Source organism: Peromyscus californicus, unplaced genomic scaffold, assembly GCF_007827085.1.
Source record: "Peromyscus californicus insignis strain IS unplaced genomic scaffold, ASM782708v3 Scaffold_7__1_contigs__length_154581171, whole genome shotgun sequence".
NCBI lineage: Eukaryota > Metazoa > Chordata > Mammalia > Rodentia > Cricetidae > Peromyscus > Peromyscus californicus.
The window spans coordinates 47,306,085-47,323,193 of NW_026294595.1; the positions used below are offsets into that span (position 1 = coordinate 47,306,085).

At 43.9% G+C, this 17,109-nt stretch overlaps 1 protein-coding gene and 1 long non-coding RNA gene across 18 annotated transcripts in view; one reads left to right on the forward strand and one right to left on the reverse strand.

Moving 5' to 3' along the window:
* The window catches only part of Myo3b (myosin IIIB), a 352,122-nt gene that overhangs the window by 94,147 nt on the left and 240,866 nt on the right, over nucleotides 1-17,109 (forward strand). The window contains exon 7 of the mRNA XM_052723122.1: nucleotides 8,956-9,021. Coding sequence (XP_052579082.1) covers nucleotides 8,956-9,021 — 66 coding nt within the window. The remainder of the gene's footprint in view (nucleotides 1-8,955; nucleotides 9,022-17,109) is intronic.
* The window catches only part of LOC128100655 (uncharacterized), an 87,855-nt gene that overhangs the window by 52,093 nt on the left and 18,653 nt on the right, over nucleotides 1-17,109 (reverse strand). The window lies entirely within an intron of this gene.

Consider the following 17,109-nt stretch of genomic DNA (forward strand, 5'->3'; position numbering starts at 1 on the left):
TCATCATGAGGAAATACCTAGAGAGCATGATTTGAACCACACTTCTTCCAAGTCGTGAATGTGTGTGTGCGTGTGTGAGCATGTCTGTGTGGGTGTGTGCATATGTGTGATCATGTGCATGGAGGTCACATGTTGGTGGTCAGTGTCTTCCTCAACTGCGTTCCACCTTATCTTTTTGAGGCACTTCTCTCATGTTAATTGCAGTTAAGATAGACTGGCTGGTCGGTGAGTTCTAGTGGTCTGCCAGTCTCCAGCCCTGGAACACTGGGGTTATAGACATGTGCTGCTGAGGGTATAGACACGTGCTACTGAGGGTATAGACGTGTGCTACTGAGGGTATAGACGTGTGCTACTGAGGGTATAGACATGTGCTACTGTGCCTGGCTTTCACATAGGTATGGGAATCTAAATTCAGATCCTCATTATTGAGTGGCAGACACTTTATTGAGACTAAGCCTTGTCCTCAGCCCCAAAGTCATCCATTCTTAAAGAATTGTGGATTTTTAAGATGTGTGTGGAGGGCTGGCATGAGGGCTCAATAGTGCTCTTGCCTCATCGCCAAGCCTCATGACCCAGGTTTGATCCCTGCACCCTACACAGTGGAAGAGAAATACTGACTTCTGCAGGCTGTCTTCCGACCTCCACACAAATGTCATGGCGCGCGCGCACACACACACACACATACACATCAACATACATCACATATACACATCAACACATGTACACAAACATACACATGGGCTGGAGAGATGGCTCAGGGGTTAAGAGCACTGGCTGTTCTTCCAGAGGACCCTGGTTTAATTCCCAGCACCCACATGGCAGTTCACAACTATCTAACTCCAGTTCTAGGGGATCTGACACCTTCACACCAATGCACATAAAATAAAGTTAAATAAATAAAAAAATACAAACACACATCATACACATAAACATATGCATCACACACATATACACACACAAACACACATCACACGCCCACACATAAACATGCACAAAAACACATCACACACATACATAAACACACACAAAACACATAAGCACACACACATTGTACACATACACAAACACATATACACTCTTAATTTTAATATTTAAACTAAACAAAAAAACATGTGTGGAAAAGAGCAGGTTTTTGGTTCTCAGTCTGTGTGAAGGACCACGTAGGAGAAAGGTCATTAGCCAACCCTGGGGCAAGGTCTAGTTCTCTGTCACACTGGACAGTAACAGTTGGATATGATGGTGTTGCTGAGTTCTTGTTGAAGGAGGAAATTAAGGAACAGATGCCAGCAAATGACCGCATTGGCTCAGACAGCAAGCCACACATCAACCTGTCCCTCTGTCATATCTATGGACGCAGCATTTACTTTTACATCAACTGCCTGCAGAGTGCATGCATGGCCGAACTGTTCATGTGTCCTGTGTGCTTGTGTGTTGTGTAGACAGAGTACAGTGGTGGCAGAGAGAACGAGAAGTGAGCTTCGTGTGTTTTAGAGAGAACGAGAAATGTCACTCGTGGCTTTTGTGAATTGAAATGTTGGAGTCGTGGCCAAGGATTAATGAAGTTTGATGACCCTCTCACCCCACATCCTCACCCTCACACACTGTCTTCAGCCTAGACCTGGGGTAGCATTGGCTGCTTTAAGCTCGAGATTCTGAGATGACTTGAAGCTGACTCACACAGAGCTCAAAGCTAGAGGAAATGAAGTCTGTGTCACTTCCTGACTGTAAGTGCTTGTGAAGGACTCATTGCAAGTCATTCGCATTGGTGGAGTGACTTGACATTTTAATGATTCTAGCCTGACATTGCTTAAGGAATAGGGTGAAATATATTATTAAGAACTAGAAATTGGGTGTGGTGCCTCATGCCAGTTTCAATCCCAGCCGGAGGTGGAAGCAGGAAGATCAAAATCCCAAGGACATCCTTGGCTACCCAGGAGCTTGAGGTCAGCCTGGGCTACGTGAGAACCTGTAAAGATAACAACAATTGCTAGATTCAATGCAGCACAGAGACACATGCCTGAAGTCCCAGCATGTAGAAGATGACTATGAGTTCCAGGCCAGCATAGGCAACTGAGCAAGACCTGGTCTTAACTCCCGTCCTCTCCCCGGCAAAAGAGAGAAAAGTGAAAGAACAAACAAGCTTGAAACTTAAGCATGCTCTCTTGTTTTTCTCTTTATCGCCTTCCTCAGTTTCAACTATTATTACGGAAGAAACTGCCACAGCTGTTAACCGTAAAACTTGTGCTTCCTATGGCAGTGGCGGCCATTAGGTGGTGTGACTCCGGTGCCGCTCGGCTCTGCTTCCTTCCGAGTGCTTTCCCGCCTAATGTTCTTCAAATATCCCCCTCCCCTGCTTTTCTCTACGTAAGAGGAGTGAGGATTAAGAGTCTAGTGGCTGCAGGGGGAAGCCCAGGCATCTTTCCACCCTGGAGCCATTGCTCACTCTTGATGAGGCTGTAGTTTACTGTGAGATAAAGTTTTTGTATCATCTAGTCTTGATTTTGAAAAATGCCTTCAACTATTTCTTTGAAATTTGGACCTTATTCTCCTTTGGCATAATCACAGCACATGGAAGTTTTCAACAGATCTTGGCCTGTGCCATGTGGGTTGGGGTGTGGAGATTGTTGGGCCGGTTCTTGCAAGTGGCAAGAGCCTAGTAGTAGGGTTCAAACCCTGATGCTGGTGGACTTGAGCAAGTCGAGGTTACCATTCCCAGAGCATTCTCTGGTGTTCCAGGGGTCTGTGGTTCCTCCACTTCCTGAGTCATCTCCAGGAGACCAGGCAGTCAGGGCCAGTTCAGGAGACCAGGCAGTCAGGGTCAGCTCTCTTGGCATTTAAGTTTCTTTGTAGGATGGAAGGGTTTCCCAGTGAGAAATGTTGGCCACCAAATATAATTTATCTTAAAAATGAATATATTTGTGTGTATGTGTGTGTGTGGTGTGTGTGTGTGTGTGAGTGTGTGTGTGGTGTGTGTGTGTGTGTGTGTGTGTGTGTGTGTGTGTGTGTGTGTGCGCACACGCTCGCACCGCAGCACGTGTGTAGAGATCAGAGGACAACTTTATGGCGTTGTTTTTCTCTTTCTACCTTTGTGTGGGTTCCAAGGATCAAACCCAAGTCATCAGGCTGGTACAGCAAGTGCCTTTACCAACTAAGCTATCTGCCAGCCCAAAGAAACCTTTAAAAGTTGGAAATCACAGGTGACATAGCATTGTGAACTACTTCAACTGTCTCTCTCACAGCCAGAAAACTAGAATCAATCTACATGTACACAACAGGTGAATGGCTAAATAAAACATGATATGCCCACATTGTAGACCATTATTTAGGTATGGTGTTGACATGAGATGATGTTCAATTTGTATTCCAGCATGGAAAAAAAATAAGAGCCAGGCCACTTACATGTAGCATGTAGTCTCATTTCTACTGCCCCAAACTACAAATATGAAGATTAATACACCATAAAATGTATATTGTACTTACAGCACAAACATAAGTACATATACATTAAGAACAAATGTAATAAATGCATATAAAAAGTCCGAAGGAGGAACACTCACCATACAGCTATAGGGTGGAGGCTGGATTAAGCATTGGAATGGGGGAAATCTTGGTTTTCACTCTATTATTCCTGTATTGGGGGATTTTTTTTTTATATATACTGAAATGGAATCATGTAATACAAATAAATGTAAACATTTTAAAATAATTAAGTTTTAGTGTATAAGATGCAATTTTGGACAATAAACCATGTTGCCTAGGATTGGAGTGTGATACTGAGGGGCCAGATACAGGCGCATGCCTAACTACTTAGCTCCATTAATGGGCTCTACTAATTGCAATCAGAATGGCATCTCCAAGGCTGTAGTTAATACTTTCCCAACAGTTTGATTGCACTTGAATGTCTTGCTTTATTGCTTTTATGAGTAAATAAGAAGAGTCCCTTCTGAACACATTCTGAGGTATTTAAAACTGATGTTAACGACAACTAGGGGCCATACTTTTTATCTTCCTCCCTACGCCCCCCTTCCTTCCCGAACACCCTCCTCCTTTGCAACTGCTGTATGGCCCTTCTGTTCAGTACCTGTCTCAAAATTCACAGCCCCCAGAGACCCAGCTTGGCCTCATGGGGAGACCTCTTCACACTCTTGCTGAATGTGTTCCCTGTGTGCTGTGGGATGTTCTGTATGGCAAAAGTGTTGCTGATTGGTCAAATAAATAAAACACTGATTGGCCAGTGGCCAGGCAGGAAGTATAGGCGGGACAAGGAGGAGAATAAAGCTGGGAAGTGGAAGTCTGAGTCAGAGAGACACTGCCAGCCGCCACGATGACAAACAGCATGTGAAGATGCCGGTAAGCCACCAGCCACGTGGCAAGGTATAGATTTATAGAAATGGATTAATTTAAGATGTAAGATGTAAGAACAGTTAGCAAGAAGCCTGCCATGGCCATACAGTTTGTAACCAATATAAGTCTCTGTGTTTACTTGGTCGGGTCTGAGCGGCTGTGGGACTGGCAGGTGAGAGAGATTTGTCCTGACTGTGGGCCAGGCAGGAAAACTCTAGCTATACCTGTGTTTGATAATTTTATTTTGTTCCTTCATGAGAGTTGCTTGCTAATTGACTTTTGGCATTTTTTTTTTTTTGCATATGTGTTCACCTAATTTGTCTCCCAAAGTAATAGACTTTCATGAATAGAAAACTGTAGAGTTAAAAAAAAAAAAAAGCTCTCTGTCCCCTCTCCTTTGGGCTCCTTCCTCCCCCGCCCCCGTCGGTCCCCCTCTCTCCCTCTCCCCCCTTCTCTCTCTCTCTCTCTCTCTCTCTCTCTCTCTGTCTTTCTCTGTCTCTCCCCCCCCACCAATAAAGCTCTAAAAAGGTAAAAAAATAAAAATAAAAAAATAAAAAAATAAAAAAAAATAAAAAAAATTAAAAAAAAAAGAAAACTGTAGAGTATGCAAATGTTGAAGAAAAATGTCTTAACTTAAATCTGGACTCTTCCACTTTTCCTGGATACTTTTGAGGGATAAAAAGGGTTATATTTTGTTGGTTTTTATTTTATTTCCATGTGGTGTTTGCTTGTTTTTGTTTTTGTTTGCTTTGGATATATTTTTGGAGAGAGAGAGAACTAATATGTGTTGGGTGGGTTGGGAGGTTGGGAAGACCTAGGAGGAATTGGTCAGGGAAAACATGATCAAAGTATAATGTATAAGTATTTTTTCAATAAAAAATAACTAATAAAATACAACCCAATTAAAAAGTGAAGCATGCAAGTGAACAGACAGGGTCTCACTGTGTAGCCAAAGTTGGTCTCAAACTCAGCATCCTAAGTGCTAGGAACACACCACCATTCCAGCTGAAACTTTTTTGGAAGCTATATTTTCCTCACTTCTGATATTATAGGATTTGGGAGCTGGTGAGGTAACCTGCAAAGTGAGGTATTCAGCTGGAGCTTCGGGGACCAAGAATTTAGTATGACTCATATTGAAAGTCACATTGGAGGCAAATCTCTAGGCATGTCTTTGAGGGATTATCTTGATCAAGTTAACTGAACTAGGAAGATACCGCCACCCCTCCACCACCACCACATGTGGGCAGCATCATTCCCTAGGCTGGTGTCCTAGATAGAAGGGAGAAAGCAAGCTTCCTGACTGGGGACACAATGAGACCAGCTGCTTCTCACTCCTCCCACCGTGATTTCTCTGTCACAATGGACTGTCCCTTGAGCTGTGAGCCCCAATAAGCCCTCCCCTCCTGAAGTCGCTTTTGTCAGGTGGTTTGGGGCAGCAACAAGACAAGTAGCAAACACAGTCGTGTTCAAGTATGTGGGGATATGTGGACTTCAGAAGTGGAGACTGGGGATTATATTGTCAAGTTCAACACAAGTCAGCATTCCTTCATTCACTATTGCCCTGCTTACTGTGAACAATTTACCTGGAATCTGCTTTCATCCAAGAGAGCTATTCATGCTTTTCTATTTATTGTGCCACTTTGGGGGCCAAGTTGTATTTATTCCTGGAACTATTACTTACAACATATATGTATTTATTCATGTAGTCACTTATTCGTCAAAAATTTACAGAATAATGGGTCTGAAGAGACAGTTTGGTGGTTAAGAATATGGGCTGCTCTTCCAGAGGACCTGGGTCCTATTCCCAGTACCCACACTGGTTGTAACTCTCGTCTTGAGGGATCTGGTACCCTCTTCTAACCTCTGAGGCAGCAGCATACATGTGGTGCATAGACATATAGGCAGGCAGCACATCCATAAACATAAAAACAAACGTTTTAACTATAGAATATTGTATTAAGCATGATAGATAGTCATGAAGAATGAACAAGAGCCCACCAGGTGGCCAACTGGGTCAGTCCAGCATGTGCAATGGTCCTGAGGCAGGAAAGGAGAGAACTTGTTGGGAGGTACAGGTTCTGAGTGGAGGACACGGTTTGAAATGGTAGGAAAGATAAGCTATATATTATGTAAAGGGGTTGAGATTTGGTCATACTGGCAGTAAGGATCTGCAAGGAAATTTGAGCAAGGTCATACAAGGTCAAATGTGTATGTTATGAGGCAATTTAGCCACTGGATACCATTTGGACTGCAGAGGATGAAATGGAGGACACAGGTTTCTCTGGAAGTATGGGCTGAGATGATGTATGGCTGGTTTGGAATGGGAAAGAGGGACTCTGCAGTAGAGTAGAGAGGATGTGGTGCTTGATTGATGTATTAGGTCTCTGTTATTGTTATAGCAAATTACCCTGAACTTCGTGGCTTAAAACAATCCAAATTTATTATCTCACAGTTCTGTAGCCTGGAAATTCGATGTGACTCCACTGCGCTAAGACCAAGCATTCAGCAGGGCTGCATTCTTTTCCAAGGCTTGGGGGAGAATTTGCTTTCTCATCACTCAGGTTACAAGCATAATTCAGTTCCATGTGTGTATAGAACTGAGGGTCCCTCTGGTTTTTTTGAGTAACGGTTGGTGCTCAGCCTCATGTCACAAGGGGCTGCTGCATTCCTGGCTTCACAGCCCACCCAATCCATCTTCAAAGGCAGCAGGAATGAGCTGTGTTTCTTTCACACTGACTCTCTACCTCTTGCTTCATGTGTGTGTGTTTATGTGTGAAGGTGTCTCTGTGTGTGAGCATGAGTGTGCATATAGAGGTCAGAGGTCAACCTCACGTAGCTTTAGTGCTGTCTGTGACCATGGGGCTATCTTTATAGGAGTTCAATTTTAGGTTCAGACCTCAGGCATTGAGGCAGGCAAACTCCAAACTGTCATTTTCTGTCAGATTCATCTTCTTACATTACATTGAAATGCCTATAGGTTTTATCCAAAGGAGAGCTGGTTTTTCTGCATCATGGACTGCTAGCCCCCAAATTCCTACACCAGCAGGCCCCAGCACATAGAGTGCACAAGCAGAGAAGAAAGAAGGTAGCACGTCTCTTCTCTCTGAGTAGACTCTTTGGAAACACCATGGAACAATTTGACTTGTACATCATTGGTCAGAATTCAGTCATGTAGCCACATCCAGTATCAAGATGCCCAGGAAATTGTAGCCTTTGTTATGGTAGCAATGTCAGAATAAAAACTATGATATAAGAAATGGGGAGAGAATAGATACTAAGAGATGCATTGCAATCACATTATCTAAAACATTTTTTTTTCTAATCTCTAGCTGTTCTTATAGCTTTCCATTCCTCTGTCCCTTGAAGCCGAGCAGTATTCTGCTTTAGAAAGCAGTTAGTACTCAAGCAAAATGTACAGTCATGACTTGAGTGTGTGAAAATGTTCTTTTATTTACTGAACTCAATTTACCCACCAGCCCCTATTTCCACTAATGACAAGGAGTACAGTCAGTTCACTTCGGCTTTGTGCATGTGACCATTACTGTTGTGTCCAAGGAGGGGTGTGTGTGCCCATGCACACTGGTGTAGACATCAAAGAAAGATGTCTGGTGTTTTCCTCTTTTGTCTTCCACTTTATATTTTGAGACAAGGTCTTTCACTGAACCTGAAGTTCATGTTTCAGCTAAGCTCACTGCTCAGTGAGCTCCCAGGATGTGCCTGACTCCACCCCCTCCCTTCCAATGCCGGGATTATAGGCCTGTGTGGGCATGCCTGGCTTTTCTGTGGGTTCTAGAGATTCAAATGCAGACCCCCTTGCTTGCATAGCAAGTACCTTTACCCACTGAGTCACCCCTGAGCCCCACTTCTGTTGTGTAGACGAATCTCTTTTCAGAACTAGTAGATAAATTCAAGTCTCTATGTTTTCTCCTTTGCTGATTTCTCATCGGGGGTGGGGTGAGGTGGTCTAGTGAGCCGCTTACCTAGGAACTTTCCTGTTATGCCCTGTTCTCATGGACCTCTGGTGATCAGGCATGGACTATGTCTGCCTCCCTCTGGGAAGCTCCTAGAAGCTGGGGCACTGTTTGGAGGCTTTCAATTTCTCCTCTGCCTATTGCAGAGGTTGGCACGTAGGAAACAGTTAAAATGTGACTGATGCAATCATGAGTATGCTTTAGATGCATCATATAATTAATTCAAATGGCACCATAATGATCTGAAAACCCTGCATAATTAAAAGTCGATTTCTCTAGGCCCCCTAGCATTATGCTTATAGCTTTCTTACAGCACCCATAATCCTCTGCTCTCAGATACAATGGTTTGTGTGTTTGTCTGGCTGCTCATTAGCGTGTCTGTTCTTGAAGAATGCCCCTGCTCTTTGGGCCTCTCACTAGTGCTGAGGTCAGGACAAAGTCCCCTTCAATCTGGGAAAATGAGTGACCACAGGAGGAGGGGCTGGCTCTGTGGGTTTCCACACGGGAATGCTTCTCACCTGGGAAGGAGCAATTTTTCTCCCCCTCCGCTGCTTAGAAGGGCATCAAACACTAACTGATATTTTGCCCTTTACCAAACCTCAGTTTATTTTACTGCAAAAGCCTTGCTTTTGTTTTTCAGAAATCCTCCACCCACTTTGCTGCGCCCAGAAGCATGGTGTGAGGGATTCAACCACTTCATTTCACAGTGAGTATTTCTGTGTATGTATGCAGCAAGGTCTTGATCTGCGATTTCTGAAACCCAAGCTATGGAACGTGCTTGGTCCTAGCTGGGCCCTCTAGCGTGTTACAACCCAGGGGTTGTCCTAGTAAATGGCCTCAGGAGCTCCCACAGAATCTGAAGACTAAGGGATCCCAGCTGATTCAGCTGTTATCAGTCCTCATTATCACACGGCCTGCAAACCAGCTCTGTAGATGATGCACATCTGTAACTGATGTCTACGCTGGGGGCAGAGAGACACGGAAAACTGCCGGGTTTGCAGGTATGGCAGCTAGGTCATCGGGCTTTGTTCTAGGATTTTCAACACAGGACTCAAGCTTCAGCTTCCAAGATGATGGGGGGGCAAAGTAGGATCTTTGGCCTAAGGCATCAAGATAAAGTGTCCTAGCCAACACACAAGGTCTGGAGAGCAAGAGGAAAACCCTGCGGGATGGCGTGAGGTCCCTGATAGCCCCACCAGGCCAGATTTACTGAGACTAAGACAGTAGAACCAACATAGAGACCAAAGGGTGACTCAGAGCTGAGATCTTACGTTTGGGGCCTAGTCCTAGGAGAGGGCCACACTGGTACCAAATGCATCTAAGATGCTCATTCAGCTTGAGTAGGCCCCAAATCCCCAAGTGAAGGAAGACTCAGTTAGTAATAGAGTAAGAACCAATCATTAGAAGCCACTACCAGGTATTAGAACTGGGAATAGATGCCCCAACACCTGGTATTCCAAACAAGAGCTTCAGAGACTGTGGGAGGAGAAAGTAAATGACCCAAAGTGCTGATAAATAGGGAAGGAAAACACACATTTTTTTCCCCCTCATTTATGCCTATGTGTGGTCTTATCTTCCACAAAGAGTCATGGTAACAAACCAAACAGGATCATCCTCCTTAATATCTGTCTAGCTCGACAATCTTCATCCACAGTCGTTAAACCCAAAGAGCCCTGAAAATAGAAGTTCTTTTGTAGTTGAGTCATCCAGCAGCAAAACTTGACCTTATGTGAACTGACGAAGGGGCAGTGTGTGCCCTGAACTGATGAGGGGCTATTTATAGTCATTATCTTTCTTAATGGGAATATTCATGTGTTCCAATGCAGATATATTCCCATTTGATGGTAGTGTCCTGTCCCAGATCCTTCTGCCTTGTTACATAACGTGCAGCCAATGTGCCAGTTTAGCTGTCTGAAATTTGATCAGATTTAGAATTCTAAACATGTTTGACCCCAAAGGAGTTTGTATGAGAGCTTGAGTTTGTATTTCATTTCCATTTCAAATGCAACATAGCTCGGGGTCCCGAAAATTGTTTGTTTATCTAATCCCTCCTGGACCTGCGCCACGTCCCTTGGGATAGAGAACTCAGAGACATGGCGTCGAAAGGTGACTGTGAGGTTTAGGGCCAAGGGAAAACTCAGAGAGTTGCATTGGAGGGTGAGGTACAGGGCCAAGGCTAGAGGGCATATCCTTGCTCCTCAGCCCAGCTTCGTCATTTTTGCCCTAACTGCAGAATGCATGGGGGCTGCCACAAGTCAGAACAACTGGCTACCAGCACTTGCTAGGTGGGCAGCACTCACATGGGAGCCAAGAAAGGACCACTTCCTGAAATCTGGGAACCACAGAAGGAGGTGGAGGAAACGGAAGAGCCAAAGATACTCTAGTGGCTTGCAACCACATTTCAGAGCACCTCACACACAGAGAGAAATCTCCCTGGATCCAAAGAATTTCCCTTTCATTCCATTGCTGTGCCGATAACCTTGACCAACCTTCTCTGAAGCTGGCCTAGAAAACTCCATTACATATTCACAGATACACTTTCCCACTCCACCATGCCGCAAAGATGTGATTTGACTCACAAGTTCTACTTAAGTGTGTTTATCTCAAGAGTATGATTGTAGTCTTAAACGGCACAGTACTGTTCCTGTGAATTTAAGGATAAGGTACATGGTTGATGGTGAAAACTTTTAGGGTCATGCTTGCTATAGAATATCTCCTTCTTCTTCTTCTGTTTCCTTCTGACAAATCCCATGGGAGGCCAATTCCAATCATGATTACATTTTCCAACTTTGTTATTTTCAGGAGTACTCATCCCAAGCTACTTTAGACCTTGAAAGCTCTAGAACACTGGAAAGGTGGGGGTAGGTGGTGTAGGGGAGCAAACACAGAAAACAGTATCTTTGAGAATACATATGTTAAGAGCAAAGAAAAAAAAGTACATCTTAATGAGAACACAGGAAAATCCTAACAGGTTCTAATGAGGCAGGAAGGCAAATGGAAATCGGGTGATTATGTGCTTTATTGTTGATTTGAGATATGGAAATGCTTCATCATCCCCCCCCCCACACACAACACACACACACACACACACACACACACACACACACACACACACACACACACACAAACACACACACCACACACCCCTTCCTCTCTCCGCTTCTCTCTGTCTTTAGTTACTGAGGATTAAACCTAAGACTTCAGGTGTACTAGGAAAGTTCTCTACCCCTGAGCTATCAGTCATCAAGTTACTCAGGCTGACTGGAACTCACTCTGAAACCTAGGCAGATCTTGAATTTGTAATCCTCCTGTCTCCGTTTCCCATGTAGCTGGCATTATAGGCCTGTGCCACCAGGCCCAGCAATCTTTTCTTTCTTTAATGTATTGTCTTACTTTCTCATTAGCAAAAATATTACATGTGGTCCCAAGGTTTTTCTTGATCACACACCTCCAATCCTATTTTCTCCATAGCATTAAGATTCTTCAACCATGGAGTCTCTTCTACACTCCTTTTTAGTTATAAATATGAACATTGGACACTGATCATAACATTTCACATCTTAGGACAGTGTGATGGTTATCTTTGACTGTCAACTTTACACAACCTAGAGTCATCTGGGAAGGTAGTCTCAATGATGAGTTGTCTACATTTGATTGGCCTGTGGGGGATTGTCTTAACTAAGTTAATTGATGTGGAAAGACCTAGCCCACTGTGTGCAGTACCATTCCCTAGGCAGGGGGTCCTGAACTGTGTAAAAGTGGAGAAATCAAAGTGAGCACAAATAAGCAAGCAAGTGATCATGCATGTGTCCATTTTCTCTCTGCTCTTGGTTGTGGATAGGATGTGACTGCATGATTGAAGCTCCTGCTGGCATGAACTTCCCACAATGATGGACTGTCTCCTGGAATTGTTAGCTAAAATAAACCCCTTCTCCCCTATATTGCTTAGCAACAGAAATAAAACAGATAGAAACCAGTCTGCTATTTCCAAATACTGCCCCCCCTCATAGGGTTTCCCTTGTCTCAGGCTGTCCTCAGACTTGGTATATAGCTAGTGTTGGCCTTGAATTTCTTATCCTTCTGCTTCTACCTACTGAGTACTGAGATTACAGCCATGAACTGGTTTATGAAAGTGTAGGACATACTGGGCAAGTGCATTTAAAAACCGTGCTACATCCCTAGTTCCACCCTTTGAATTTGTAGATAAGAATGACTGCTCTAGCCTGCTGTTACTCAGCTAACAAATCTACTACAACCAAATGTGATTTCATTAGACCTGTTCAAATCTGCAGTTAACTGTAAACAACGACACACTTTGCATTTGAAATGTCTATTTAGAGAGCTTTGGTTTGCTTTTATACTTATTGTCTCATACAGAGAAAAATGAATGAGGAATTAACACCCTCCAACTATAAGCTTTTCATCTTTGCAGGTACTAGTTGGGAAAGAAAATATCTGAGAGTTTTAGTGAAATTGTTTTAAAGGGGAATCATTCAGATTATTGATTCAGTTCCCTTTATAGAACAAGTCACAGGGTACTGTATGAAAGTAAACTGCCTATTCTCTAAAAATAAACAAGACTAGAAATATCTTCTTTAAAGGGTTTTTAAAAAATGATTATTATTATGTGTGTGTGTGCTTTGTGCACATGAGTGCAGGTGCCCTTGAAGACCAGAAGAGGGCATCAGATCCCCTGGAGCCAGAGTTACAGGCAGTTGTGAGCTGCCAGATGTGGGTTCTGGTAGCTAAACTCTGGTCCTTTGCAAGAGCTTACGCATTCTTATCCTCTGAGCCATCTCTTTCACATGGCTGGAAATGTCATTGTGTTCTTGTTTTGTTTTGTTGTTGCTGTTGTTTTTCAAGACAGGGTTTCACTGTGTAGCCCTGGCTGTACTGGACCTCACTCTGTAGATCAGGCTGGCCTTGAACTCAGGTCTGCCTGCCTCTGCCTCCTGAGTACTAGGATTAAAGGTGTGTGCCACCACTGCCTGACTTAATTTTCTTCTCGCTCTCTCTCTCTCTCTCCTCCCTCCCTCCCTCCCTCTCTCTCTCCCTTACCTCCCTCTCTCCCATTTATTTGTGTATTTTATGTGTGCAGATGTTTTGTCTTCACATCAGAAGAGGGAATCAGATTCGATAGGACTGTAGACAGTTATAGATGACTGTGAGTCACCATACATGTTCTTGGAATTGAATTCAGGATCTCTGGAAGAGCAGCCATTGCTCCTAACAACTGAGCCATAGCTTTAACACCTTTTGGTACCCTATTGCCATGTGATTTCTGAACTAAAGTGGACTCATCATTGAGGATCTTAATATGTTAGTTACTTTTCTCATTGCTGTAGTAAATAATAGGTTTTCTGTATTGTGATAATAGGTTTCTCCATGGATTCAGTAAGCCAGATCAAGCCAAATTTAAAAAGTAAAAGAACAGGTTTGTTTGAGCAAAGCAACTCCCAGGCGAGTCCTTCAGTCCCAGAGATGGGAGAAGTCATGGTGGAACTGAAGCAGGGAACTTATATAGCCTGTAGGCGAGGGGTGATGATGTGTCCGCCACAAGCTGGGTTTCTGCCCAAGTATGGCCAAAAGCTGACCACTTCAGGTGGGGCTTGGGCTGCTGGCAGCTTCAGGGGAGGAGCTGCTGCAGCTGCTGAGAATGCAGAACTGGGCTTTTTGGTGCCTTTTCTTTGTTGGAGATTCTCTGAGAGGGTGGGGTTTGGAGAGAGAGGAATGGGGCTTTTCAGATCAAGCAGGAGTGAGCTGGAGGTTCCAGCCGAACAATAAAATACCTGCCAGGAGCAACTTAAAGGAGGGAGGTTTATTTGGGTTTATGGTTTGGAGAGGGGTGTGTGTCTGGTCCATCATGGAGGCAAACACCTGGTAGAAGGCTCCCTATGTGGTGGGAGCTCACAGCAGTTTCTCATTACATGGTTCTCACTATGAGAATGCTCAGTCAGAGGTGGGACTGGCTAAAATCCTTGAGGTCCACACACCCGTGACCCAGTTCCTTCAGCCAGGCTCCACCTTCAAAAGGCTCCACAACCTCCTCACAAAGTGCCATTGGGTGCAGACAGAGAATTCAAAACACAGGAGTCTGTGGGACACACTTAATATATAAACCATAGGAGTCGCTAGTACTGTTAGTTATTCGGCTGCGCTGTGTTCTTACCCTGCATGGAAATGTCCGCTAATAAGAGTTTTATTAAAGATAAAGGGACAGAGAGTGAACAGGCCTGCGGGAAACACGTGTGTGGAGGAGGAGGAGGAGGAGGAGGAGGAGGAGGAGGAGGAGGAGGAGAAGAAGAAGAAGAAGAAGAAGAAGAAGAAGAAGAAGAAGAAGAAGAAGAAGGACCAGGAACATGGCGCCAGATTTTAAAGGCTGGCTGTGGACAGATCAACGTCACTACTACACCACAAGCGCGTAGATCACATGGCCACCGTTGCGCGCCTACGTAGCCAATGGAACGTCACGGATCTTGGTCACGCGAGATGCCCTGACCCGGAAATGGCTATCCTGACCTGGAACTGGCTAGGCGGAAGTGTCCGTTGGGCATATGAGAACACACCCGACCGTGGATGCGTGTTGTAAACCTTTCAAGTACTGCTCACTAGAGGACCCGGATGACACACCACTGATTGCCAAGGTGTCTGGCTGCTGCCTATAGCAGCATAGAGAGGACAGGGATGCTGAGATACCGGTTAGTGCTTTTCAGGTTTGTTTCCAGCCTCCTTATTTGAAGACAGCAGAGAGAAAAAAAAAAAGCACATTTTTTTTTTAAAGGACCTAAAAGTCTAAAATCCTATTAGCAAACCTGTCTTGGAGTTAAAAAGAGAAAAAAGGAAGCCCCCATCACCCTGGTTGGTTCTGAACCTTGGTTGTTGGTGATAATTGACTCATTCATATGAGTTAGTTACACATTTGTCAAAGCATGCCTCCTGACAGCTTAGTTATAATAAATTAAACACGGTACTCACATAAATTCTGCACTGCTCTTTATCCATAGGCTGGGACCCTGCCTGATTTTTTTTTTTGTCACTGCTATAATATGCAACTGGCTTTGCAGTGATTTCATTATCAGCCCTTCCCCTATAGCTAAAGCTATTTGCATAACAAGTCTATCAGGTTCAAGTACCTGCCAGACTTCTCCTGTGTTAAGAGGCTCCCTGCAGAAATAGCCTTTTGATAAGATAACAATAATTTTCATTTGCTGACTCCACCTTGGTCCCCAGGGATGCCTCCTTCCCCCTTAAGTTCAACCTAATTTAAGGCCTTTGGTCTAAGAAGTAAAAAAGACCTTTCTGACCGAAAGGTCTTAGTGAGCTATGCTCTTTCGTTTTGTCTCTCAAACTCGTGAGGTTTTTATTAGGAGTTAGTTTCAGGACATCAATGGCTCTGAGCTGATTAGTGAGACAATAGAGATGGATTTGCTTTTGTTCAGGGCAAATCCACCAAGAGCATCCTGCCTGCTCAGCCCAGTGAGGATGCTGTGTGATCACCCCCATGAAATGCTGTTTTGGGGTGGCTGCTCTGGCAGAGTAGAGAAGAAAAGTATTGTCTCTTTCTTACTCACTCCAAGATGCAAGGTGGACACTCACCTGACAAATGTCTTTAGTACAAACGTCATGTGACTTTCAGAAATTGTGTGACTTTCAGAAATGAAGTTCTAAAGACACAGGGAACCTGGGTGTCCCTTGGTTTCACCAAGAATGCAAAAGTAGGGCTGAGCAAAAGGGGGTCGGACCTATTGGTGACAGACTGGGGGACTCAGCGAAGTGTCTCCTTAACCTCTCATTATAACCTTCATCTTGGGTTTTCTAATAGGGAAACTCGGAAGGGTCCTCCTCAATTTGTAAACAGTTCCTGTTTGGGGGAATGTTTCTGGTCCTCCAGTCAGCGGCTAACATGCAAGAATGTCTCTCTCCTTGACTGAGCACCATGCCTGAGCCCTTCCAGCCAGTTACAGGATATTGGGGTATTTTTCCAGTAGCTTTCAGATGACACTCAGATAGATAGAAGCAGCTGCCCCGAATATTATTAGAATGTTATTACTGACCTGGGGAAAGGGTGTTTAAACATATTTAACCTTTTAAGACCGTGACCCAGATTTACAGCTCCTGCTTCCTCTGCAGGTCTCCCTGTTGACTGGCTGTTTCCTCTGGCTGTTTCTCTCAAGCCAGCAGTTCTCAGCTCTGTCTTTCTCCACTCTGTGTTTCAAACTGCTTAACTCTACCCAGCTTTACAACATCAACGAACTATGCACAATAATACATATCCTAACCTAGTGACTTATTACAGTCCGCAGAATTCTCAGGCTTTTGCGTCTCCTTAGAATCCCAGGAACCATACAAACGGTTAGTTCCTCCAGAAGCAGAGTGAGTCCACCATAACCTTTATTTACATCACTTCACACGTTGGTAACTTTAATTAAAATAAGCAGCAGTATCTCCAGTGACACACTCTCCATTTTGGATTTATTGAGCCAATGATTAGCAATTGTGGCTTCTTGACTTAATTAGCATCACTTGAGCTACAGGGAATTAGTAGATTAGTAAAAACTCATAGAAAAGGTTGGAATATTCTAAATTAAAACCTGATAAACTCTCCTTTGCCCTCTTCATGGGTATTGATCTGTAGACTTATAAATGAAAACTGAGTCCTGATTTTGAAAAATTGTGATTTTCCCCTCCTTCATGAGAAGAATAAAGTTATGATTTCAAGGTTATACTTCTAAGAGGTGTCTAATTTAGATTACATGATGGGTCTTGTAACTTTCTGGAAGTTTTGCATCATTAA